This window comes from Amblyomma mixtum, chromosome 5 (assembly GCF_055824585.1).
Source record: "Amblyomma mixtum isolate Tamu chromosome 5, ASM5582458v1, whole genome shotgun sequence".
NCBI lineage: Eukaryota > Metazoa > Arthropoda > Arachnida > Ixodida > Ixodidae > Amblyomma > Amblyomma mixtum.
In genome coordinates, this window is record NC_143016.1 from 35351588 (window position 1) to 35379482 (window position 27895).

The 27895-nt window shown below is 45.8% G+C and overlaps 1 protein-coding gene across 4 annotated transcripts; it reads right to left on the minus strand.

Annotated features, from left to right (window-relative positions):
* Window positions 1-427: 427 nt before the first annotated feature.
* On the minus strand, window positions 428-26240 carry drongo (Arf GTPase activating protein drongo). 4 transcript variants are annotated; one of them, XM_089543904.1, is made up of 8 exons: window positions 21277-21462; window positions 18036-18129; window positions 11288-11623; window positions 8864-9020; window positions 8625-8696; window positions 6211-6552; window positions 3528-3952; window positions 428-1829 (listed from the first exon to the last, which is right to left on the minus strand). In XM_089543904.1, exons 1-8 carry the CDS (start codon window positions 21438-21440, stop codon window positions 1785-1787), a joined length of 1635 nt encoding a protein of 544 aa, XP_089400030.1. In that variant the 5' UTR covers window positions 21441-21462; the 3' UTR covers window positions 428-1784. The 4 variants fall into 4 exon arrangements, with proteins under 4 accessions (XP_089400030.1, XP_089400029.1, XP_089400032.1 ...); XM_089543903.1 differs by having other exon boundaries at window positions 3528-3955; window positions 21277-21461; XM_089543906.1 differs by lacking the exons at window positions 18036-18129; window positions 21277-21462 and adding an exon at window positions 26135-26240 and having other exon boundaries at window positions 3528-3955.
* Between the last annotated feature and the right edge of the window lie 1655 nt (window positions 26241-27895).

The window sequence follows — 27895 nt, forward strand, 5'->3', positions numbered from 1 at the left end:
TCGACTCTGCTCCAGCCACCATCCTCTTCAATAAACGTTTACTCACTCACTGTCCCATCCCGCGCGTTCGTCTGCGACGTGCTGACAGCAGTGCAGCCATCGACTGCCGATCATCACTCATCGCCACTCGTCTGAATATATGACGAGTCAAGTGAAGCCTCAGAATGTTCATAAAACTATTGACCTTTTCCTCCACCATACTGGCATTTAGAAGTTGAAGTGATTTTCTTTTTTTGACGAAATTTGATTTTTCAAAATGCCCAATTCATCATACGTTTTCCTGTCCCTGGTGTCCGAAAAATGGGTTGGTGACTCGTACACGTAATCCAATATACTGACCGCGCTGTAGGTCTAAACAACACTGACAAAATGAAGCACACATTAGCATCACATTCCTTCTTGCAGAGGAAAAACAAGCATGAGGCCATTTCTATGAAAGCATGCTATGCTATTTATTGCAGACAAAAAATTGCAATAAAGCATTCTCATGATTCCAGTACTTCCAACAGATATGATACAGAATCTTTTAAAACAAATCTCCAATATGTACATGAAGAAACCGGATGCTCTGAATAGCTTTCAACAAGCCTGGCATCTGCTACTACAGCTTAAATCACTGGGTTCATTTGCATCCTTCAAGGTGGCTGTGTCTGGATGTGCAAAATGTACAGTTTTGCACCACACTTGCACGAGGCCCCTCATAAGACGTGCAGTAAAGGTCGGTGGGCCAGACGATCCCCCTCTGAGAACTTTGCATTCCAATGTTAACTAATCTCTGTCTGCAAAGGCCTTTTGATGAAACTTTGGCTTCGCTGGCTGTAAACAGCAACATGCATGCCACATTCAATATGAAATATATCACACAAGGTACTAAACAAAGAAAAGAACGCAAGAGAATGACTTCAGTGGCCGCTGAAGAGAGCTTCTGTAATTTAATATACCCATCTAATTTCTGTGCCATTGGCGAGGTGGACAGCCTATATAGGAAGCACGGTGAAGAAAACTGTCCACCCATGTAAAGTCACACCTTCCAGAAGTTGCACATGGTTGTGAACATAAGACAAGCCTTGAAGAAAAGAAAAATATAGTTTCTACTGCAGTTCACAACCAACTTGACTTTTTTTCTTTGCACTATCCATTCACTCTTTCTCTCCCCCTTCCCTCACAACTTCTGTAACAAAATGCTCGTAAAGCAGCAGCAGGTAGCTTTCAACTATGTAAAGTCCTAGGAAACAGGAGAGGGAGACGTGTAACAAACATTCACATAACACAGCAGTAAGGCGGCAAAAAAAAAAAATTATGGTTAGACACAACTATATAATGCTTCTCTCCAACATTCGATGCCCACAATGATAAAAAAAGGGAGGAAGAAGAACGCCCTGGACGTTTTTTTTTTCTTTCTTTACTTTCCTCTCTCTCTCTTCCTACCTGCATCTTGTGCACTGACTGTGCTTCTCTCTCTCTCTCAGTGTGGCAAAAAAATTAGACTAGAAGAAGTTGCTGCGTGGCACTCTGTAAAAAAAAAAAAAGCAAAAAAGTAGAATAAACACAGGCAGAGCAGCTGGAGAAGGCATAATCGTTACTCGCCAACGCGGAAACAAGTCCACTTTGTCCAGCGAGAAGATACACAGCTATGTGCAACCTAGGCAAAAGAAGGGGCACTATGTGTAAAAAAAAAAAGTAGGAGAGATGGCGCCGCTTTTCCTTCTTCCTAGTAGCGTGTTGTTCCTGGTCAGTGTCCCTCTTCAAGATGGATGGTTCCAGCTCAGGTTGCAAGCCTGCTATCAGAGGAACGGGTTGCTGGAATTGGCCCTTGGCATGGGACCACTCTGCAATGGGACAGTGTGGAAGCATGCAGGGTAAACGTAAAGGCAGTCCGTTTTTTGCCCCTCTCCCCAGCACATGCGCACACATTGCTCAAAGACACTGCTCAGGAATTACCGAATGAAAATCATGCAAGACAAAATGCACACTCCACAAGTCTAGAAGAGCAAAAAAAGAAAAGAGAAAACACTTCTTCTTGGCATAATGCAATAAGGGGGAAGCCTCAGGTAGCTTAGTTAATGTTTCGACAAGTGGACTTGTGTTTGGGGAGTTCAGTATGCACAGAGTGTTTCAATGCCCCCCCCCCCCCCCCCCCTCCCAAAGTTAAATTAAGCACTGTTGATCTTGCAATAAAGAGCAGCCTAGCATTGCCCACATCATACACTTCAACAGGCATGCCATCAGCTACTGAGTGAGCATTCCACCTAACACACGATATAACACGACATTAAGCCCCATGCCAAAGGTACAGTAGAATCTCGATAATACAATCCCGGTTGATACAAATTCGTAAAATGCTCTCGCCAGAGTGCATCGTGTGCAATGGGCAAAATTTCAGATAAAAACGCGTGAGCAGTAGCTCCACCTTTGAGCACCAAGTACTCGCTCGCTGCCCATTTTTCGAAAGTGCTAAAAAAAAAAACACGCACAAAGAAGGAACAGACAGGGACTAGTGCTCGTCCCTGTCTGTTCCTTCTTTGTGCGTGTTGCTTTACTGCTTTCGAAAAATGTCAGACGTGCGCCAACTAGCCCGATCCACCACTCCTCTGAACTTCGCTGTCCATACATCGCCGACGTTGTGATCAGGGCCCAACGTCGCAGATGCTGTCACCATCAGTCATGCGGTGTGAACACCGCCAGCCAAAAAGAGAGCTGCGTAAATTCTGCACACGAATTTTGCTCATTTCGGATGACACGATTATTTTTCGTGACCCCGTGAGATCTGTATGATCGAGATTTTAGTGTATCCTCATTACCATTACAATGTGGGACTTGATTGACTTTATGCCTTTCTTAGCTGCACTGGCATTACACACCCAAAATCCAAGGGAAAGATAGAGTGAAGACATAATAGAATGGCAGCAAATTTAACCATAGAGATTCTGGCTGACTACCCAGCACCGAGATAAAGAGGAACGAGGGGCAATGCAGGAGCAAAGCAGCAATGAAAAGCATCTAGCAATAAGGCCATTCCTGCACTGCTACCACTTCTGTAATCTGGGACATTGCGCCACTCAGCGGTAACCAAGAGCATATAAAAAGTGCAAGACAGCAGAGAGACGCATTCACTAGCAGCAATATGTGCAGCAACTCATGCTGTATAAAACTACGACAGACAGCAGCATCTAGCATGGTTATTATTTTGTATACATAACTAAGACATACAAGGCAATTCAGAACTGTTTCAAACAAATTTGACGTTGCAGCAATGCAAATAAAGCATCTTCACAGAACAGTTCAGACACCAGGGGTCAAACTTTGTAATGATTACTTTCACAATGCTTTCGGCTTCTTTGCCCCGCTTTGATACTGGAGCTGGCAACTGATTGCTTGTTTCACTATCACTCAAGACATCACAGGCCACAACTACAAAAAGGTAGAATTACCCTTCTACCATTTGGGAAGACTGTAGCAAAATATAGCTCCAGGCTTCTGTTAAGGCAGACTATGGCACTCAAAAAGCCGAGGTGCTTTGTTCTCACCAGAAAAGGATTGGCCGTCGCTGCAGATCCCATCTGCGACCAATCTGCAGCCATGGGCCCTGCTGCCTTGCCCACGGCAGGCCAAGGCGTGGAAGCCGCTGTCGGTGCAACCATGGCCCCGGGTCCTGCTGCCAGTCCACCACTGCCCCACCCCACGTAGCCCACGCCCTTCTGCTGGACCAGGGGCGGAGTGCCGGCCAAGGCAAATCCATTGGGGGAGCCCCCAAACATGGACGCATTCGCTGCCACACCCATGCCGCCTGCCATTCCGTCCAGGCCTCCAAAGAGGCCTCCCGCAGTCGGGGCCACGGCCTCAAAGGGATTTGGCGTCACAAAGGCTGATGCTGTGCTGCTGGGCTGTGCGGGGGCTGCCATGTTCCACACTGGAGCGGCAGCCGCAAACGGGTTGGAGGGAGTGGCGGCAGCTGCTGCGCAAAGTGAACAACAGGGGAGAGGCGATTCCCCAAGTGGCTCAACAGTTTGGCCTCAGAGATCCCTGCTCCCCTTTCAATAACTGCCCTTGGACCTGTCTCAAGGGATGCCATATCAGTAACTGTACTTGGCACAAATACATGCGCAAGGCTCCATTGGGTCTTGTAAGCCTTAATTACAGCAGCCACAGCCTTGGGAATCCTGTTAATGTTTTCAAGAACATGAAAAAGTTCCAGGACACCCATTTGAAAACCACGGGAATACCCAGTCTCATGACCGAAGCACGCAGCTCAGAATGAATGCCTCCAATATAAGCCTACAAAGCAAATTTTGCTTTGAATCACAAGAGGCACAGCAGCATTCATTTCGGTTCTAGAAACAACAGCCTAACAAAAGGCAGAGCTACAAGTGGGCATTCTGAAAGAATAAAGAGCTATGTGTGACAGGCACACCAAACCAGTGATCAGAAATAAAACCAAACAGGCATATGTGAGAAATATAGAAATGCAGCCTGTTCAAAAAGTACAGCCTGATGGTCATGAACAGTTTTTATGTCGTAGCAAAGTACCAAAATGCCTTCACATGCTAAGTGCAGCATTAGAGCCGGAACTACCTTCTAAAGAGCATCATTTTGCCCACAACACTGAAACAAATATTTGAAATCCCGAAAAATTTCGAAAAAATTGATTTACTGATACCTGTTGTATCCTCTTGTATGCTTCGCTTCATATGCTGAGACGAAGTTTCACTGCTGATATTGACCGAGAAGTACTCTTACTAAATTATTTCCTGAACCATGGCATTTGTTCATTGCGGGGAAATATTTCCAGACCGTATTTATCGATTGTAACGCACACCAGATTTTCATTTTTCCCATATAAAAAGCGAATGGCATGAACAAGCGAGCACAGTTTTGGTGCAATGGAAGAACCATGCGGATGGAAGAGAGAAAAACGCGCAGAGACGTTGGCCAGCATCCTAAATGGCATGCAGCTGTAATTTGGTTGGCTGGCAGATGCACAGCCAATGGCCAGTGTTGCCAAGGGCTGGCGCATAGCTCCGGAAAGTGAAACCAAGCAGTCACGACAGTTCTTAGAGGCTGGGACCGTCCATATTTCGTCACACCTTCCATTGCGCGCAAGTCAGAGGTGCATGCAATTCTGCAGCATGCAATTCATGTTTGAGTACGGTGATTTAAAAATTGCTTGCCATGTCAATCATACCTGGATGCGGTCTCCCTTCATGATGCTGTTCGAATTAACCGATGTGAGAAGCACAGTGTCCGAATTAGCAAGCGTCCAACGTCGTATATTTACATTGGCACCGGCTGTTCGAATTATCTGGATTTCAAGATTAGCTGCAGTCAACAAGCTTTTTACTGTATCAACGCACAAAAAGTACCAAGCCGCCAATTTGTGATGCTGATGAGAATAGGGTGTTGCTGGTGTCGACACACTTTTGTACTCAATTCTAACATGCATGTCGTTTTTAGACGAGTTTTTTCCGGTAAAATGGTGCACGTTAGAATCAAGTAAATAAGGTACTCACCTTGTTAAGCAGATTTTTTCAGGACTATTTAATTAATTTTGACCCTGTTTGTTTCCTTGCATTCCTAGGGCCATACTGTAGGTTAAAACTGTTTGTTTCTCAGATTTATAAATTTTAAATTTCTTGTCAACCTTTCTTCTCACTCTAGGTACATCAATGGACAATGCATTGCATCACTAATATTCAAGAAGTTTTTGCTTTGCAAAGAAAAATTCAAGAATGTCTTGACCTGTAGCATGCCAGTAGGAATGCAATATTGTTGAACCAGCCTTCTGCCACATTTTGTTAACTCTGCAGCGTCTTCACAAGATTCAGTCAAAATATGTACCATTGTTTTATACCCACAGAGGCGGCTTGTGTACAGTAACTGTCATGTTTGCCGGGTGCTAACTGCATTAAACATTTACTATTCATTAGCGTTAGAAGCCTTTGTGTACCATGTAGCCATTTGAGCAGCTACAAAGCTTCTGATCGAACACTGCCTATTTGTCAGAATTTTGCAAACTCACTCCTTCAATCACATTTATTGGGGGGGCTTCTCTCTCCATTCCCCTAGAAGAGGAGAAGGAGAATTCCCTATCTCCACCTGCTCTCCTTACAAATGGCGACACCGGCGGATGCTCAATATGCGGCTTCTAATGCAGCACATCAAAACACGCATTTTCGGGTTCAGTGGCCCTCTCTTCCTGATGCGTGAACCCACCTTGAGGCACTGCAAATGCAGGGGGGGCTGGTGCAGCGTAGGCAGGTGGTGGCTGTGGCTGCTGCAGCGATGGCGGTGGCTGTGGGCTCTCCTGGTGGAACAGGTTGTCCAGGTCAGCCAGGGCTGCGTACCGATCTGCCGGAGGCACCTTGGTCTGTGGCTCCCCTCCGCCGGCTGCCGCAGCCAGGGTCACACTTGACGGCGTGCTCGTTGCAGCCAACGGACTGGACATTGGTGGGAAGGAGGCCACAAATCCACCGCCACTTGTGTCCCCAACATGGTTGCTGTTGATGCTGTTCGTCACTACTGTGGGTGCCACGGCAGATGTTGGCTCTCGGTTTCCTGAAAGATCACAGTGTGTCACACCACACGCATTACAACACAACTATACTCCGTCTCATACATGAGGTGCAACACTGTGGAAGGTACGGAAGTAGCCTAAAAAGGGGGGGGGGGTGACATTTGTTTTCTGGCCAAGCAGTAAAGGCACCAGAAAGAGACAGCACACAGTCGGCAATAAGAGCACATTTACTCCAGCTTGCAACAAATGTATCATGTAAAAAGCCTGCAGGCAACGCATTTACTGTTTCTCACCACAAGAAACACATCACTTTTTTATCGTGGATATAGGCAACACAAACAAGAGCGCTAGCCTTGACAGCGCTGTATGTGACGCATGAAATGGAGTAAAACTCCGCTTGCTGACTCCAGTTAACATTCCAGTCCATCAAGTGCAGCTCTAGCAAAACCAAAATGATCCATTCCGAGACTTTCATTATAAAAATTAAAATAATGGGGTTCTCATTTACAGATGTTTACCAATGCAAACACTAGACTACCTGTAAATTTCAAGATAAGAAACTTGATTCACACTAAAAGATGTCGAAATCAAAATGAGCACCCGGCCCACCACAGACTGCGATAGCATGAATGCACACCAATAATAGTTTAATTTATTGGTTCAAATCTCTCGCCATTTTGTGTGGTTTGCAGCATGGTCTGCCCACTGCAAGATTTCCATCGCTGCCTAGAACTGTGCCTTACGCTCAAACTTTTCAGCCTCATGCCTTTCACACTTTGCCTCTGCTTCCCGTAAGCAGTTCAGTCCCGCCTTTCGCTTCTGTCGCATGTACTCGCCATTCTTCCCAATCAGTGTCGGATCATACTGTCACTTATGCAGACGCGCCACTGCTTTGTGCTCATGAATGCCTGCATTCTGGCAAGACCGCCACTTCAGCTCAGCAGCCGCGGCGCGCTTCTCCGCTGCTGTCAGTTCCCGCAAAGGCTCTGGCTCCATCGCATAGCTCCGAATGGCCCAGCACGAATGAGATTGTTCGGTGCTCAGCTGTAACTAAGATGCAGGTGCCAGAAGCCCATGAGCGGGAATGCACGCAGACATGATCTTCATCAAGAATGTACATGAGCGGCAAAAATATTCCGCACACAATGCAAGAACGATGGGCATTGCATCGACAGAAAGCTGGGAAAAAATCCTCCATGCGAGCCCAGCACTGCCACCTCACAGGACACTGCGAGGCTACTGAGTCGGGTGTGAATCTCACGGGATGGATGCGGAGTGAATCGACACACTAATGTGCTGGTAATGTTTCTTGTCCAAAGACGACATTCTGGTAGATGTGATGCACCGCCTACGCTGAGATCACCATATCTGCATGCGTGAATTATACCACCCAATTATATCTACATCGCAATTAAACGCGACCTTCAATCATTTGACTCACACTAGGCCTAATCAGCCGGCCAGTTGGAACCATGCCAATGAAAGGTAAATTCTAGACGTGCAAGCCTGAGAGGATGTCAACTGGCCTCCATCTCGACACGTGTACTGCTCGAGTTGTTTGCTGCAGAGTGTACACAGGCTTTGGGTGCTGCGGCCTTTGTCAGGCAAGAATATTGCCTTTTGCTGCAGCACTCGAAACAGTTGTATATTTCAAAGTCAAATAAATAAATCCTAAAAACATGCCAAACAATCATGCCATGAACCGTTTAATGACCCACAGTGCAATGGTGCATATGCAGCCTATGTCACCACGTGCCGAATGCCGCTGGATACATGTACTTTGTTTTTTATGGCATGTTGTGCCCAAAAGCTCCATAAGGTCACTTCAGGCATTTAATATACAGTAGTGGCATCACTGAGTTTTCAGTTACGATACAGTACGTCAACACAAAATGTCTACAGTGGACAACAGCCATGTCATGAACTCTGAAGGAAGCTTCTCGTACAGTAATAGCTGAAAGAAACTCTGACAAACATGAAGCTTTATAATTTTTCATAATACAAGAAAAAAACACCTTACAGGCCCAACAGTCTCTTCTATGGACCATGACTTACGCATGCAGACTCAAGAAGTGAAGAGGGTTAAGAGAGGGATGGGAAATACTGCACTCACCAGGTGATGAAAAAACTGTGTCGAAATTGGCAAAGTTCCCATTTGCAGAAAAAGCTGAAGGTTTCGCTGGAACTACATAGGGCCAAAAGGGAGTGAAAAAACAAAAAACAAACATGAACCCAGGTTTAATGCTGTGGTCACTTGGCACGGATCGCACACACATAATCAGCCTAGCAACAACAAATTGTGACCATGGCAACCAAGAATGAAAACACGAGGAAGCAGCCAGCTTTGCTAACCTGTGGGTGTAGAGTTGACCGAGGCCGGGCTGAATGGGTCACTATTGAAAGCACCAAAGATGTCGACATTTGACTTGAACATGGGCTGGCTGGTTGTCGTCGTGGCCACAGCTGATGAAATGGGTGTTGGCCAAGTTGCAGAACTAGGTGTTGTGGGCTGCAAAAACAGGAGCAGATGAAAAAAAAAGAAAAAATGTGATCTCAATAAGGCTAAACAACACCAGCATAACGATACAATACTAAACACAGTGAGATATGACAAGCTTCAATAGTACCATTCTCCAGGTTGCTAACAGAAGTGGCCCTTTATTTTCTTTTCTTGGCCTATCCCCGTGCAAAGGAACCTATGCTCCCGTTTATACACCTTGTAGAAAACCAAGGACTCAATTTTCAGGAAAAAAAAAAATGTAAATTGTAGAATAAACTGAGCGAGCTCATTATAAGACGAGTACTACGTCACCAACATGACATACACAGAAGACTTAAGGGTAAAAATGCTGCACAAGACAGAAAATGAAACAATATTTCTAAATGATCAAAATGATCATAAGTTAATCTCCATAGCAAGAAGCATGCATTCCCTTCGTCTGAGGTTGAACAACAAAGTTTACTTTGATAACTTCCTTCAAGCAAATACCTCATATATGCAACATTAAAGGGCAACTGAAGCGGTTTTAGAATTCGATGAGTTTAAGGTTGCCGAATGTGCAAAATGTGGAGGTAACGCCTGCGAAATCGTTTTGCTCTAGCATTTGAAATGGTGGCGTGATCGCCGAATAAATTCGTCGTCGGCGTTCAGCTTTTCTGAAGTGCACAGCGACGGGCAGAGGTGCCGATAATGACATCACGGAAGACAGCACTACGTTTCCAGCGGAGAAACGGTTATTCCATGGATGAAAACCGACGCCATCGAAGGGGAAGCTCACAATGCATTGTTTGGCGCCATCTGACGACGCACAGCAGCATACAGGCGTAGGCAACGGACATCTGAAATTTCGGCAACAATGACGTCACTGACGAGTTTCCTCGCACTCCTCCAACATAGTGAGGAGAAGCTGAAACATCGTCGCGGTTTTAATCGTGATTATGTCACCATTTTAAATGCTAGTGCAAAAATACTTTGCATGCTGTACCTAGAAGCTTGATAGATTCGAATTCTTGAATAACCTCGAATTCTCAAAAAATCGTTTCAGCTTCCCTTTAAAGTATGAAATGATTGGGTATGCAGTGCTTAGTCTAAGTCAGGGTTTCTCCAACTCTTTAACCTCTGGGAACTCCAATGGTGTGCATAACGTGCTGAGGAACCCAGTCTGTCTTGACTCCCATCCCTTCCTGACTAACATGCATGCAAAAAAGAGCATGCAGATGCACTGCACCTCTTGAACGCTGTTAATGATGACTGGCTGCAAAGTGAAACAGTGTTAGTATAAGCAACTACACCATGATTAGTCCCAAAATAAACTGGGTAAAGGGAAGGTTGAGGGCTGGGACGCAAGGATGTACAAGGTGTTTTAGGGAAGCCCACACTAAGTTTTCAAAATAAGGCTTTTGAGGAAAGAGAGGCATTCTAAGATATTGTAATACCAGTGTTGACAAACAAAAAAACCAGACAATCCCATTAACTAGCAATGTATTTGTCTAAACTCTAATATTTAACATTTCAACTGTATTACTGATAGGCGTCTGATTTCAATCAGATTTTCAGCCATACATTATTAACAGCCATATCCTTTTTTTTTTTTAGAATTTCAGGAACTCGATTACCCTCACCGCTGTGGCTTCAACAAATTCAGGCCATTTTTCATGCCAATATAAAATTGTGCGCCTACGAGGAGTGTAAAGTGACATCCATCAAATCCCGAACTTCTCTGGCAATATACCATGTGGCAGAGGAGTGACTGTCTTGTGGCATGCTGCCACAGAGAGAGGCAATTTGATGGATGTCACTCTGCACTCCCTGCAGGCTTGCGGTTTTCTACCAGCTAAAGACATGGTCCAAATCTGTTGAGCCACAATGATGACACTAACTGCACCTTCGAAATTATAAGAACTGTTATAGCTATTACTAAGGGCCGGCTACAAATCTCTAATTGCAATCAGGTGCCTGTCGGCAATTGTTAAAAAGTAAACTATATTCGATTAAGTCAACCACTTTAATCGTTAAACATCATTCACCTGTTTTTTGATGTTCTCCGACACTGGCATTACTATGCTGCAAAAAGCTTGTCTTTACATCAAAAACCCATTAAAAAAATTAGAGGCGGGCTTCTCTGAAACACCTGGTAAATGCACCTTAGGGAACCAAATAAGCACTCCAGAATCCAGTTCCCGAACTCCTGGTCAATGGCACATATATAGATTAGTTTCTCTCAATGGCACTCGTACAGTACAAACTGCTCAGTGGAATCAAGAGGCTCAGCCCACCTGCGACTTGTGAATGACTAGAGGGAGGCTGTTCTTCCCGAGCAGACTGGAGAGCGGCTTGGTGTCGGGCATGACGGCAGAGTTGGAATGCGGCACATGGTTGGTCTGCTGCTGCTGCTGCTGCGGAGGTGGCGCTGGCTGGGGCTGTTGTGCGGCTGCTCTCCCCTGCTGCTGCTGGTCAGCGTGCATTCTCTGCAGGGCTATTTCCGGGTCCACGTACCAGCGCTTGCGTTCATACTTCTCGATCATCAGGTCCCGCGTCCGCTGCTCGTCCCTGGAGTCCGGCTCCATTGGGCAGCGCGAGTCGTACAAGCCCAGCCACACGTACTTGCAATACTGCACAACACAAACAGGCAGATGAGAAAAATCAGTCACTGATGCAAGGACATTTCTCTCAGATCAGCCAGGCGAGAACCTGAGAGAGTTTGCACAGTAGAACCCCACTGTTACATTTCCAAGTGCTGCGTCTTCCCAGCTGCCAAGCTGTGGGCAAGTCTCGCTTTAACTCCTGTAGGAACCCACGCAACAACAACTTGGTCGTTTCATCGAAATTGTGGCAGCACTCCAGCTTTGCACGTCACATATGTCACATCATGCCTTAGTGCTTTACCCCGTGCTAGAATTTTTGACACCATACACTTAGCTCATGTGGTACACTGGCCAAAATAGGGGTCTCTACACTGCTCTACAGCCCGTCAGCACTTGACTGCCTCGGCATTGGTAGCTTCCCGCATGCTGCATCGATGCCGACTGCACTGACGCCCTGCATGCTTACAGGGAGTGAATTTTGTTGCTGCTGCTGGTGCTGTTCCACTGCCACTGCGGCGCGAGCACAAACAACCAAGGGCTCAAAAACAGAACTATGCTAAGAGAGACTGCGCGCAAGCAGCGCTGTACGAGATATGCTTGCATGGACTAGCTCCAAAGATTTTTTTTTCTGCTGTCTTCATTTTTGCTTGTCCACTGCAACTTAAAGAGGCTCAGTTTCTAGAATCCAAAAGATGAGGATTATGTAGAAGTTAAGTGGTCACCGCAAGAACAGCGTGGAAGCTGACGTGTGCTGCAATTTAGCCCAATCTCAGCGTGCTCTCCCCTTGCCACAGAGATGCTCGAGCAGATGGAGAACCATCGCGTTTTGGGCGTTCTGTGCAAAACAATCACAAGAGCAACAAAGCCTGGCAAATTTCAGAGAGGCATGTTACTCTTAAGAGAAATAAAGATAAGTGGCAGATAATGACATGCTATTTTTCAAGTGCTGTATTTGGCCGCTATGTTTCCTCGCTGGTACATATTTTTTCTGTAGTCCCGCTAAAAACTTGACACTGAGGTTCTAAAAAGATTCTAAAATTCTAAAAAGATGGTATAGTACAGTATGTAGGGTTCAATGTCCGAAAGCTGCCCATGGGGGCTACGGGTAATGCCTTAGAGGAGGGTTTTGGATTAATTTAGCTACCTGGGGATCTTTAACATGCACTGATATCACACAGTACATGGATGTTTTTCGCATTTCACCTCCATCGAAACGCGGCTGCTGCAGCATGACAGCAAAAGAAAAGCAAGACCAGGACAAAGAAAAGGACGATGCAAGAGCCAACTCTCACATGTATTTTTTCTGGAAAAACGATCATAAATGGCGATTAAAGAGGCTAAAATGAAAGGAACAACATGTGCAAGTTTAACATGGCCAGCTTGTACTTATAAACACTGTATAGAAAACAAAAAAAGAAACAACACAAGTTATGATCACAGATGAAGCTATATGGTGTTTCTCCACTGGAAATGCATTTAAGAGTCAACGCCTGTGTCCCCTTTCGAAGTCCTGTCATTCCACGCACATTTTTTTTCTTGCAATGCAACTTACTCAGACCAAAATCAAGATATTCAAACATGTCACAGGATTGAACAAAAGGCCAAGATTCAGATTTTCCTTCACCTTTACATATCCCTCAACCGCAATGGAGCATTTTATACAGCCAAGCCCAATATGATCACCTTCAAATCATTTTAGACATGCAGTGACCTGACACACAAAAACAGATACTGTACCTTCGAAGACCAGTGTGATGACAATTGACGATATCCATCAAGAACCACAGTGCAGAATTTAACAGTTATATAGCTAGAATGCATCCTAGAAAATGCTATGAAGACTATAAAGACAGAAGTAATTAAGAAAAAATATATTGCTGATAACCTCAGGTAAGGTTTTTACTCTAGTAAAAAAAGGCAGGTTTAGACAATTTACAAAAATGGCGTCAGTATGATCGATTAAAATACATGCACTTGCTGTTTCATGATAAACTAGGTATGAGAAAACACAATTACATAGAGCCTGTACACCGATGAACCACCCGATCGCATCATAGCAAAAAACTTAGATTATTCCTGCCACACTCAAACCTTCGCTAACTCTTTTTTTTCCAAAAACTGTCCGTGAGTGGAACCGGCTTCCGGCCAGCATTGTAGAATGCCCTACTACTGAAGCATTTATGAATGCTGTCAGAATGCGGTCGGATAGTAATTGATGATTACGGAGTGTTCTTGAGATTTTTTTGGGTTTCTGCACGCAACTTTCCTTCATCTATTTTTGCTCGTGAGTGCATCTCATTTGTTGAAGGCAGCGTGTTGTGCCTTGATTTGTTTTGCGCATGTCACTTATGTTTTTTTTTTCTTCTCCCGCTCCTGCTTACAGCCTCACCTAGAGGCTAGCAGTACTGTGTAAATAAATAAATAAGGTGTGTACAGTCGTGTCCCATTAAAGGGGCTCTGAAGGGACTCTATAAAGCTATGGTACGATAGGGATGGTAAAGGACACCGCTTCACGAATATCCTCCAGCAATAATTTTTTTGACGTGCTTGTAGAAGCTAAGTTATCTGCAGTCAAAATTTGAGTTTCAGCGTCTTCGCGCCTTTCCCCCTCCTCTCGTCACTTTTTGCACACTGGAAGGGCGGCAATCCTCCGCCGGCCCCACCTCCGGGAACAGAGCTGCCCGACATCTGAAACAATTGAACCAACAGCCGCCTCTCAACTTGTATATGCTGCTGTGAGCGACGGAGGAGGATGCGAGCGTGAAAAAGCCACCAGGGAGGGCTTGCCAACTTCCGCGCGTGATTGCGGGTCCTCTGCTGCGTGTGGAAGTGTATTATTTGGCTCAGGCTTTCATGACAACACAATGCAGTGATTGAGCGACTTGATGTGCTCTCCTTGGAAGGTGTTTCAGAGCCCTTTTAATATGACACTCATTAAAGGTGCACTGAAGAGGAATCTGAACTCGTCTTTTTGCAGCGGGAACTCAATCTACACGTTCCAAGCATTCTTAGAAACTTCGATTTATTGCCCTGTGTGGCCGATTTTCGCAATTAAATCAAATTAACGCCCGGCTCCCGCCTTTTTTTTTAATTCTGCCTCGTACAGTGGGCGGAGTCGACCAACGCGGGGAATGCCCTTCACCCAGTCCCGTGGCGGCTTGCCGCTCTGCCATCGGCGGAGTAATACGTAGTAGTCCGTAGAAGCAAATAGTCCGCGCGTATTTTTATTTCTGCGGGCTTATTTTGCGGTTATATTATCTGCAAATGAAACTATTTATTCACGGAAACCTAAAAAACAAAATGAAGCGAAAGCAAAGCCTCCTCGGAGCTAGCTGAAAGGCACTACCCGCGTTGGTAGACTCCGCCCACCGTACGAGGCAGAATTAAAAAAAAAGGCGGGAGCCGGGCGTTAATTCGATTTAATCAGGGAAATCGGCCACACAGGGCAATAAGTTGCAGTTTCTAAGAATGCTAGGAACGTGTAGATCGAGTTCCCGCGGCAAAAAGACGAGTTCTGATTCCTCTTCAGTGCACCTTTAACAACGAACAACTCGAATTATGAACAATTTTCCCAAGGGGGCAGGACTTTCTGAATTAATATTAGCTTCTTTAATATGGAAATTCACAGTTCGGACAGTTGACAGGGTGAAAATGCATAGAGTCCAATTGGGTCCCGGTGTATTTTTGTTGCGTTTTTATTGGCAACGATCTGAACAAACGCTCAAGTACCTCAACCACACGGTTCCTTCCCTCTGTTTTAAGGGCAGTGAAAAGAAGTGAGAATGTGCAGATGCCTTAGTCATGGCCTTTTTTTGCTTCAGGGTTTCGCACATTACACTGGTAAGGCGCCTGGTCGATGCGTCATTCCATTTGCCGCATTACAGAGTAGGCACGAAGGAAGCTTCAGCAGCTTCAATTATGAAATGGGTTCAGAACCTGTCAGCCGACTGAGTACGGATCTGTACTGTTGTGTTGTGTTGGGTTTAATGGCGCATAAGCGGCTAAGACTATCATGCGCCAAGCACAAGGCATAGAAAATTGTTTTTTATAGGATGTGTACCGATCTGCACTAACAATTCACAAGATATGAACAGTCATAGTAGGAGACATGTCAGCACACCATACGACATAATCATGCAACTCACGAAGCTGGTTCTAACTATGCTGCTTTAAAATAATCGCAACCAAAATAATTTGGATTTCGGTTCACAGTGCACCACAATGTATAGAAGCAGACCTTATTCACAAAGTATTTGTTCCAAGTTTTTTTTTTCCTTTCATGATTCGCTATTATGGACGATTCTCTTTATGGACAGTTTTGGTTGGTTGGTTTATGGGGTTTAACGTCCCAAAGCGACTAAGGCTATGAGAGACGCCGTAGAGGAGGGCTCCAGAAATTTCGACCACCTAGGGTTCTTTAACGTGCACTGACATCGCACAGCACACGGGCCTCTAGAATTTCTCCTCCAAAGAAATTCAACCGCCGCGGCCGGGATCGAACCCACGTCTTTCGGGTCAGCAGCCGAGGACCATAACCACTGAGCCACCGCGGCGGCGGACAGTTTTACTAGTAAACTAAAGTGTCTATACTAATGAGGCATGACTGCAAACTCACACTCGTTGCACATTTGTTGCATGAAAGTTCAACTACAAGAACTTAAATTAGAAGAGGCACTACAACAATATTTTAGACTTACCAGGAATGAAGAGTCCAGGCTCAAGTAAGATAAGTAGCCCAGCAACATATATTTACATAGCCCATATATACTCGTTACCATTTTTTCTCAATTGTAAGTCGACCTATTTTAAAATTTGAAAACCAAGACTGGGGGGAGGTCAACTTACAATCGAAACCAAAGCATGGCGCTATAAACAAAGGCGAGACAAACTAGTTATTAGGGATGCTACAGCGTGGTTGCAATTTTATATCTTCTCTATGGCTCAACCCAGAAGCATGCTGTCATTTTGCATAGTTGTTTGGAAGGATTTTTTTTTTTTTTTACTTTTAGCTGTGCACTCGGCACTCATAGGAGTGTCGCAAGTTGATGGAAAGGCCGCTGTTCTAAGAGTGGCAGCACCACCACTTGGAACAGCAGTGCTTCTTATGGTGTCAGCAGCTGATGGGAGAGCCAACGCCGCTTATGCATAGTTTCTCTTAGGCTCTGTTCGACAAACTTTACTTGACTGCCAACCACATTTTATATGTAGTGCTTCGTCAATCACCATTTATGCTCCAGGGCAGTTAACGTTCGGCGCTCGTTCACACCTACATTCAAGATGGCTGTCATTCTTTATGACAAAGAAACGAACAACTGTGCACTGGGCGGCAAGTTCAATGTTTTGGAATGGGTGATACAGGGGTGAAGGCTGCAGCGAGACAAAATTTTCAGCTGTTCCACGCCATATCGTCGTGCGGTTGTTTGCCAAGTGTGGAATTTCATGGGCAATGAAGTGTTGTGGTTGTTTGCGAAGTGGAGTTTCACTGGACGACAACGTTAGGACAACATGCTGTGGGACTGCAGCAGTGACGACAGCGGCAGCGCTAGTAAGGACGATGGCGCAAGTGTGGACAAGTAGTCAAGTGACTAATACATTTTCGTTTCGGAATATGCCCACGGGCTCATCCTTCTTTTTGTTTTTCCTGACATGCGATATGGGGGGGCTGACATTCAAGCCGGCTTACAATTGCGTAAACATGGATTTGATTTGATTTCATTTATGGGGGTTTTACGTCTCAAAGTGACTCAGGCTATGAGAGATGCCGTAGTGAAGGGCTCCGGAGATTTCGGCCACCTGGGGTTTAGTAAACATGGTATGTCATTATGTTCGCCAGAATAATCTTTTACAAAGTGCTGCAACAAAGCCACGACTACAATGTGCCAGAGGGTGTTTTGTACAGAACAATGATAATGGGGCACTGGACAAGCCACGAGCCAAGCCAAGCCACAAGCAGCAGCTGTGCTACACAAAACATGGCCATGTAGGAGTAATCCACATACATTGGTTTTGAGGTATGCTGTGATACTCAGGTCTCAGGAACAGCTACATGTAGCACACAGCTTATTCCAGTGCCAGAATTGAACTATGCCCACCAAAAAGGGGTGAGATGTCTTAACAGAAGAGTTATCAGCTCTACCCATCCAGTAGAAAATGACAGCAAGCCCTTTACCCTTTTTCAAAGCCATACAATGGCAATACACTGAATCCACAGAGAAATGGGCTCCTCAGATCAACACTTTAGCAGGCCCAGCACTACAATCATTTCATCATTTGAAAACGCATGCGAGACTCATTTTTTTTTGTCCAGCCCTCCCCCCACTCCCGACCACTGTCATTCATTCCTTTGCTATCATAAAATATTACAACATTCTTGGCTAACCACAAACATGGCTGTGGGTATGTACACTATTTTACAGGTACCTACTACGGATTTGCTCACCTCGTTCCCTTTGTTTTTTATTTGCTCTATTTCTTCAGGTGTGAAAGTTGTCATGGTGATGGATTTTACTCGGTGTGGAGGGTTTAAACCTCGGCTGAAATGAAAACAGCAAGGAGGAAATAAATGAGCACTGTGACACCTGAAGAAGGGGAAATAAGTGTAGAAAAACTGAACACCAACAGCTGTGCAGCGCAGCCAGGTGAAGCACAGCACAGATGTCAACCTCAAGGTTGACCTTTTAGGTCAACAGAGCGACGGAAGAGCGAAAATAATTCTCTCTACCACACTATGTGCTCTGTGCTCGTGGAGCAACAACTTTTTCTTTCCTTTCTACTTTCTAAAACAAGGTTCAGATTTGAAATTTCAGTGCTCAAGAAAGGGTATGGTTAATTTCCTCAGCATACAGAAATGCTATCCAGCAAGTTTCCATAGAAAGCTTTCAGAGAAATGTCATTTATCATGGTTTTCAATATTGGCTGGTGACAACCTTTGACATTTCAACTCGCACGGCAATGGACATCGAGCAACATGCAATCCGAGAAAGCAAGAAACCAAGACATCTCTGCATCTGTCTGTCAGAAACTGGTGATGCGAACCTAAGAGGCTGCTTGCTCTCATATGCGGTGGAGGCGCACACAAACTTCTCCAGACTGAAACCAAAACTGATAGCATAAAATTGGCTAGCAACTGATTAGCCACACTGCGCTCTATTTATTTTCGAGCTTACAATGCCAATGTCAAGCAAGGCAAAAACATCGTTATGCGAGAACTTTGTGCCTATGCCCTAGAAACATGGCATGCACATGCACCATCATAAACGGGTCGTAAAGGTTATTATGACTTCCCAGGTGTGGACTACAACCACACAACCCAATTGAAGTTTGCTGCAAAGCTGCTGCTATAGCACTACAGTGGTGGTCAGAACCCAAGAGTAAGCAGAGTGCCCTGTGCTTCAAAGGCATTCATAGCACCCCACAAAAGTTGGACAGTATACAACACGTGGCCAAAATTCCAAATCGCCTGATAAACGAGGGCCAAAGACACAACAGACACCACACAGCGCCGTATTTCAACTATGTATTCACTCACGCAATCGTAAAACATACAAAATGCCTGTCAAACAAGAACTGTGTAGTGTGCGTTCAGAAAAGGAGCTGGCCTATAGTTGCAATTACCAGTTTACCAAGCAACTCCATAGCCCTTTTTAAGGTACTTTTTTACTTTTCTTTCACAGTTTGCAAGTCAGAAGAACACGTGGGGAAGGACTGTTGCGATACCGGCATAGCTCAACACGGTCAGTAGACGTCCATCATACGTAAATGGATAGCCAGCTGAAAGTCAGTACTGTGCAGTGTTTACCGCCTACTTTATCCACATTTACTATGCTGTTCTGCAACGCAGCCACATACCAACTAGCCCAAATATCGACATTATTACTTACTACACACTACGGAACTAAAAAAAGTTAATTGGACAATACAATCCTTCAGAAGTCTCTGTGAACATAAAATACTCACCATTGATTTTAAATAAACTATCCACGCGCTGTCACTGGGTAGTACGGCAAGCATTCATAGCTTATGCACAGGCTGATGCCCTGTTTCAGTTTATGCTAAGGCCACGCAAGTTCATCCCATAGATACCTCCTGACCACTACACTGCCTCATAGCTGCTTTGTACATTCAAGTCATTTTCATGTGCAAGCAGTGTTTTTTTTAACAGCCACAGTGATTCATTTTAGTAATATTTATAAGTACAGTTACTTCCCCCAGAGCTCACAGAGCCTGTGAATGGGCAGTCAGTTTAGCAGTTACAGAGAAACTTTCATTTCCTTTGCATTCACTTTAGTGTTCTGTGTTTGGACACCTCACAGGTCTGATAATAAATTTAAACATCACATACTACACATCAAAAGAAGAAAGCATCATGAACCAAAAGCTTGTAAGGTTAAAAAGTGAACATGTTCTAAGAAAAAAAAAAGGAATGAAAGAAAAGCTAAGGTGGTTCTTCAAAGAGGTTTTGGCCTTACTAATAGAATCTAAAGCTAGCACAAGCAGTTTGGAGGCAAGCTGAAATGTCACCTTCAAACAGCAGGGCAAGGCCCTCTCTTTACAGATGGCCTGTCTCCGCTGTGCGGTCTTTCACGAGTTTGGAAGCATTAGCAGTCAACAGAAACAAAGCAGCACAGCTGCTGTTTCGCGTGCTGTACAATACATATCAGTCAAAACCTGAACGATTCTTCCATTTTTTTCCTTTATATTGCAATTAACCGAGTAATTTTAGAGGGGAACTGTTTTCTTTGTGAACGTCATGACAATGTTATCACACCAGCAGCTCTCTAGATATCAGTCAGTAACTCATGGTGATGCATGATTCCAGGTGCAAATTTTAAGCTGGGACCGCTCATAGAAAAATTTCCAAGAGAAGGCATTTGGCTAATTTTAGTTCCTGCTGGTCCCATACTTTGGTCAGTGAATTAGGAATTTTACCTGAACAGTCCCGACCTGTTGGTCACAGCCAGTCAATCTAACAAGGAAGTCTTAATCGAGCTTCCAATTTGAAGCAGTTTCGCTTGAGGGATTTCGCGAGAATACGAAATAAAACAACTGAAGACGCAACTTTCTGTTCACGTCAGTCACTTTTGTGGCCATGTAACAATCTCAATCTCAAAACATTTTAACGAAGAAAACGCACTGTCACCAATAACCGAGCGTACAAGAAAAACACTGACACGGAGGAATGCAGTGACTACGACGGGAAGCGCACGGTTGGGAATTCACAAATTATCGGTTCGACCTCCTGCTCGCTGACAGCGCCAATACCAACCGATAATTTTGAGCACGGATGAACACCCATCCCGCGTCGAGACCGGTCTCTTTCGAAGCTCAAGAGCCCGCCCGATCCTACGCCAAACGACCGAAGGTCACATACACAAATGTCATTTACAGCTACACTAAAACCCCAGTAACATCCCGTATGATTAGTCAACCCCAAATACATCATCCGGCGAGGATATAGCTTGCCAAATGGACGATACACCTACATGGCTACAAGGCAGACTCGCCCATGGTACCGACATCCCCAATTAGTACAGGTTAAGGACCCGTTACAGCCGCCTCCCGAGCACGCGGACACGCACTCGAAAGGAAAATGAATGAAGGGCACACAGTGGCAGACAGAACGTGTAGCCCTAACTACGCATACTTCGAGAGCGATGTTGGCGAGAAGAAAAATCACTTACAGGATTCCGCTGCAAGACGTACAGACAAATGATCCGATAGTCATGTTTATATAAGTTGGCCCCCGCTGATGACAGTCGAAACATTGCTTATTTGCGGGTAATGCAGCGAGTTCTCGAAGAGTTTTTAAATTTTTCTCCTCTTGCGTTCTCTTTCTGGCGGCCATTTTGAATCGCCAGCCGGAAGTTTCTGCGCGCCAGCGATGGCCACGCCAGTAGCGGTTGTTTTCGCTCAAACGGATGTTGGTATTCATCGTCAGACCGCTTTATTTTTCAATAATGTACCTTGAATCACTGACCTAGGCTTTTAATTTGTTGCGTTGGCGCGTTAGATGGCATAACAATGACAGGTTCAATGACATCAGCTGTCTTGCGTGTTTTGGCGGGATTTTCAGAAGCTGCTCTTGGATGAAACAGATGAACGCGCTTGGCGGAGTATCAGGAGTACTTTGAAGCCAGGAAGAAGCAAAAGTTAAAAATATTTGGCACTTCGTAAGAATGTATATTATGTTGGCAAGCCCTTTCGCAGTGCCTGTAGCCTTTGCCGTCGTCCTAGCTGCGTATCTGTACCCGATGTTACTCATGAAAGCTCTCGCTCCTCGAGTGAGCAAGTGTGAGCTTTCGAACGTCTTGAACAAGTGCATCAGCGCATCCGCAGGAGCTGGCCTCGCTCACTGGTTCATCAGGATGGCACCATTGGCAAACGCAATGGTCGAAAAATCCGCTGTCACCTTTCATATACCCGTCGCTGACTACATGACTGCAGCGGGAGTTCTGTTCGCGCATGTCATGAACACTGTCTTCCTTTCCATCAACAAGGACGTGCAAGTGCAGGCAGCGTGCAGACGGACTGTGGAGCGGTTCGTCTTGGGAAACAGGGCATTTACGTACGACGTGAGACCTCTGGCAAGCGTTATCTATATTAAGCTTGCACTTCTGGCCAGCATTCATTTCTTTGTCGAGGGTTTCAATATCGGCGGCACCGTGTACGGTGCTGCGCGTTTATACCTCTCGACTGTGACCAGCCAGACTGTCGTCGCCGTGGTAATGGGCACTATGGGTCTTCGGACGGGGTGTGGCATTTGGAAGACATTGAAAGTCGCGCTCTTATACGCTTCCGCGACACCACTGGGCATCATGTGCGGCCTGGCCGCAGAGGAGAGCGCCGAGTGGATGTCTTTTATGACTCTGGCCATGATTTCTTCCTTGATCGCAGGCTGCTTCTTGGTGGTCTTCATGGAGAATGTAGCTCTACAAGAGATCAACCTCATCTCCAACGGCAAAGGAAACCGTAGCCTGTTCTTCTCCACAGCGGTACTGTTTGTGCTGTGTCTTTATGCACTGTGCGAACTGTGACCTTGTTTTCTCTTCGGGGTGGACTAAACGAGAGAAAAAACGGAAACTCGAGTGACAGTTGGGAGAGTCCTACAGAAGCGATAAAAGGTAGCAACTAGAAATATCAAAGCCGCTTTTTTCCGGGTCACTACTCTGATCAAATGCAGTGGGTTATGTCATTTGTAATAGGCAGCCAAGGTAAACGTTTCCCTTTATCAGAAGACGACACAGATTAGCACAATAAAAAAAAAACTGACAGGACACTTAAGTCTGCTTACGTGCTATGAATGCGAAGGCATTTCGCACTACTGCTGTTTCCGTTGGTGCGTTTGTGGTTTGTGTAACATAGTACGCGTTGGTCACCACCAAATCGCACACAATTCGGAGCTCCGTCGGTTTAGTGCCCACATATGCAGAATTGGTCATTCTCTACGTAACATTCATAGATGGCGGCGAGTCTTCGTGCCTCTACCAGCGCAGTCACTGCACTAGCATGTGGCTGTTCCTGCCACAGCCAGCCAGTAGGGACTTTGCGACCCATGTTATAGTGCCTAGAATATACCAGAGCAACCTCTCGCGCAGCTGGCGCGGCGCCCCTCCGAACTTACCCGAGTTACTACCCGAACTTATCCGAGCTTCCTCCCATTGGCTGCAGCTTGCGCGGCGTTCCTCCGAGCTTAACCGAGTTGCTACCGAGTAACTAGGGTAAGCTCGGGCAGGTGTCCACATCTTCTGTTAACATTTTCTGTTAACACCACGCATTCTGGTGAAAATTTGAAGGAGGACCACGCAACAGATAAGGCTGACGCAGCACGACCCTAAAACCCACTTGTTCCCTGATTGTCAGACAGAAACTCCAAAAACTGCAAAAATGTTCTGCTTTCATAAGTATATGCACGCCGTAAAATGTGGCCGGTGTATAATGCTGATCATTTTTGCCTCAATTCATTAATGAAGTGCCCGCGCCGACAGCTTCGTTTGATTGTACGCCATTGTAAACGATCGCTGTTAGCTCATTGTTTTCGTCTTGTCTCTCCATTGTTCTATCTTCTTTATTTTCCGCTTAGAGGCCATTCGCTCGCTTTGGCGCCTGTATTGCGCTCAATATCTTATCTGCTTTTACTGTGATGCAACCTTAGGTGAATGATTTGTCCGCTTACTCGTTGCTATCGTGGTAACAATTTTATCAGTTATCTCACAAGCGCTCCGAGTATGCGACCTTCATGTGTGGAACTGAGCAGTGTGTACGCGACAGCTGCGTAATGCTATCAGAGGGACACATAAGCAATAAAAAAGAAACACAAATAATGGCCCATTTACTCATTATCATTCACTTGAGTGTTGCTATACGGCTACAGAGGAAAGCTATGCAGCTTTCTCAGAAACTTCATGTTAAAGAAAACTTCGTCCTGGTCCGGGGCTAATTCAATTTTAATTAACAGAAATAATTACTCATGAGTGATTGCTGCATTGATTGAAATCTACTCCTTCTTAGGAACCTTCCTTAATTGCATCGGGAAAAGCAACTCGTTTGTTTATACTTGTAAAAATTTATAGCGGCGATGTATATCTGAGTAAGCAACTCCGGTTAAACACCCAAAACAAAGCGCCGCACATACGGCTTTTCTTCAACTTCAAAGAAGTATTTTGAAAGGTCATCGTACCAGCATTCCGCATACAAATGACACGAATCGTTCGTGCGCGCATAAGGAAACAAAAATCAAAATGTCTCTCAGGTGGAAGCAGATGTTGCACAAAAAGATTACGCCCTGCCTTTGTTCTTTTAAAGGCCGATTCACACGACGGTCCGTTCGGCCGCGGCCCGCGCATCACGTGTTCTTACGGCACTAAAAACTGGCCTGCGATCTGATGACGTCAAGCGGATGCGACAGACCAAAAGAGCAGACGACGCGCTGGGTGTACCACAGCTGCCAGATTATTTTAGTGTTTGACAACGCTGACCGAACTGGTTTTTCCTCCCCACCCATGACTGTGCGACTGAATGGAAGAAAAACTTTATTGAACTGCGGGGGAAGTACTGCGGTGCGGGTGTGACCCTTTGTCCAATTCCCCAATGGCCTGGGCCGTCTTGCTGCCCCAGTTGCCAGAGCTAGCGCACGCATCTTCGCGGGCCGCCGCACCTGAGCCAAAGCCTTCCTTGTCTGACCAGTCCGCGGGCCGACAGCGCGCCTCTCAGTGTGGTGACAAACGAACACGTAGTGCGCGGGCCGCGGGCGAACGGACAGTCGTGTGAATCGGCCTCCGCACTGAGCCCTCCGCAGTTGTAATTTCCGGTATGTCCTTTAGTTGTTATCTCTGATACGCGTGGCTGACAAGCGGTGTGCCAGAGTAAATAGCCAGAGCAGTAAAACGTAATCGGGGACGGCGGGAAGCCTCGCCGAGGGAAGAGTATGGGAAATATGCTTGATTGACGTGCATACATGCAGCGAGCGCTAACACAAGTAATTGCAGGTTATCATGAGCGGCCTTTGTTCGGCCCTGAAGCCTAAGCGTCTGATTATGATGACGATGGTTGTTATCAGCAGGTCAAAGCTTCGGCGCCTCCTTCATTGAAACTCCTGCTGCAAAATGCACGCCCACATATTGCAATACAAGATAAACCACGTACGGGCACTTTTTTTAATTTTTTTCTTAAAAATAGCCACTAATAAAAACAAAAACCGATTCAAATTTCGAACCTGCGCGTGAAGGCATGATCGTAAAACCCAGGCGAATTCTCACTCCCCCCCCATCGGCCTTGCGTTCGTATTGCTGGGAGAGCTGGGCCGCTTCTCCTGCTGCTCTTCGCCCAACACAGCGGGCACTTCCGGTGGCCCACATAACCCCTACACCGCGTCGAGCTGCACCCTCAACCCTCCCACTTGAGCCCCGCCGCGGTGGCTCAGTGGTTACGGCACTTGGCTGCTGGCCCGAAAGACGCGGGTTGTTGGATCCCGGTCGCGGCGGCTGAATTTCGATGGAGGCGAAATTCTAGAGGGCCGTGTACTGTGCGATGTCTGTGCACGTCAAAGAACCCCAGGTGGTCGAAATTTCCGGAGCCCTTCACTACGGCGTCTCTCATAGTCTGAGTCGCTTTGGGACGTTAAACCCCAATAAACCAAACCAAACCTCCCACTTCAGAACCGACCTGCACCTGAGGCGCAAAATAAAGTTTTATCTCCCTCTCGTCCAACGAACTCCGACAACGCTTATGTTCTGATTCTGCGTATGGCGTGTGATTAATGGCTGCAGAAGGCGCGACTTCTGCCTAACAGGTGCGGCGCTAGGAAGCGTTGCACCAATTCTAAGAGAGAAAAAAAAATGTGCATTCAGTGCAGGCGTGCGGGGCCGATTAGACTGTGGTCAATGCGGGGGCGCCGATGCAGGAAAAAAAAAAAACGATTAAGCACCGGGGGATCAAGTCGGACACAGTTTCCCGCGCACACGAGGCGGCTGCTACTATAACCATCGCTGAAACCAAGACAGAAAAGACCAAGACAGAAAAGAATGCAAAAGAACGGATCACCTCACAATCCGGCGTTCCTGGCGGAAGATTGGCCGAAGCAACCGTACTTCTGAACTAATGTTACTCCCCACAACATCCTCTCCTTGCCACTGGTTGCGAAGCTTTCATTCCTTCCCCCTCCCCCTAGCAATGAGAGAGAGAGAGTGAAGGAGAGAGAGAGAAGGACCATACGTGTTGCGGATGCTGAAGCGCCGCAAGGCGGTATTTGCTGTTCTTGCATGCAAGGCAAGGAAACGATGGTGTACATTGTAACATAGCATAAGACACTTCACTCTCCCTCCCTTTATAGAACACGCTGCGCTTCTCCAATACACGAGTGCACGTATCCGGGATGTTCTGGGATTTAAAAACAGCCAGGGTGTAGTTATTTTTCAAAAAACGGGAGCTGTGCGAGGAGAACGAGGGTGGTATAGGTAAGCCAGCGAGGGAAATGAATTAATTCACCATCTCAGGACACGTTTGTGGTTATTAGCAAGATGACCACTGTCACTGCATCGATTTAAAAAAGAAACTACGATTCGTCTGAACCTTGGCACGTTATCTCGTAACACAACGTTGACTTGAGACCATAACAACCGTCCTTAGTTTTCGAGCCCACCAAATCGCCCGAACGCCTCCAGCAGACGCAAACATATTTCCAAGCTTACGGCTGCCCGCGCTTCGGACACGACAGCTGGCGTCTTTCTTCGCTGGATTGTGACCTCAGCTGTTCGCTGCGACCGCGCATTGCGCAATGCCTGCGTCCCAGACTCCGCGTCGCGCACATCTGATCTCTCCCGTGGGCAGCTGCTCAGCTTACGGTGGCGAGCACGTCGCAATCCGAGCGCGTGAGCTGTTCGCTCGCGTTCGTGGCGTGCGAGGGCATCGACGCAGAGGCATTTGACGCCACTGGCCACGGCCGGCTGTTTTCGTGTTCGTGTGCGACCAAGAGCTGATGCGCACGCTCTATGCCAACTTGAAAAAAAAGAAAACACGCTTTGTGAACATATTTCACGCATACTAAAGGAAAGTTACGATTAGGGACGTCCAACGTCCCGGAGCTACACGTGACCGATGAGATATGCAAGAAAGTGAATGACTCCGGATTAATTGCCAGTATCTGCAGTTCTTGAGTAAACAATTGTTAAAGAAATGTTAAAGTGTGGTCACTGTCGAGAGCTTAGTTTTTCGAAGAATGGTAAACGCCCGCAGAGTTGACTCAATTGGTTCGGCGTTGGGCTGCTAAGCCTAACCTAACAACCTAACAACCATACCATATAAAAACGTACACATACTACGAAACATGTTGCGGTCGGGGTAGGGTTGCCTGTATGAGGTCATGTTAAATGTTGATATGGCTACAGAAAACTTTTATTTTAGAAATTTTCTCGAACAGTAAGAGCCTCGCAGGAATGATCAAATATTTTATACCTGAGCGAAAACATCACCCCCCTTCCCACTTGCAGAAAACATCAGGGCGACTCTCGGAGTGGGGGGGATGCAAGACTGAGTGTTTGTTCTGCTATTTATTTATTGAATGTTTTATTTATAAAACATTCTTTTTGTCTGTATTTATTTCATGCTGTTCAGCGGTGCATTTGTTAATGGATATACACCTGAATTTAAATAGGAAGCTTTAAAAAGAAGTACACACGAGGAGAGATTGACTGCACTATAAAAGTTTGCGCAGTCTTTTTCAATTCTGCTAACCATGGTCTTACTACATTACAAAAGTATGCGCGCAGTCTTTTTCAATTCGGCAAACCATGGTCATTAACAGAG

What these genes read in the sequence shown, in the direction of transcription:
- drongo (XM_089543903.1), bottom strand. Translation starts at nt 21,440, where the DNA reads ATGGCCGCCAGAAAGAGAACGCAAGAGGAGAAAAATTTAAAAACTCTT. An exon ending in TAAAAAACAAAGGGAACGAG is followed by an intron (nt 11,624 to 18,035) that starts GTGAGCAAATCC and finishes TGTGTTGTGCAG; the next exon opens with TATTGCAAGTACGTGTGGCT. An exon ending in CGACGGCCAATCCTTTTCTG is followed by an intron (nt 1,830 to 3,527) that starts GTGAGAACAAAG and finishes GTCCCATTGCAG; the next exon opens with AGTGGTCCCATGCCAAGGGC.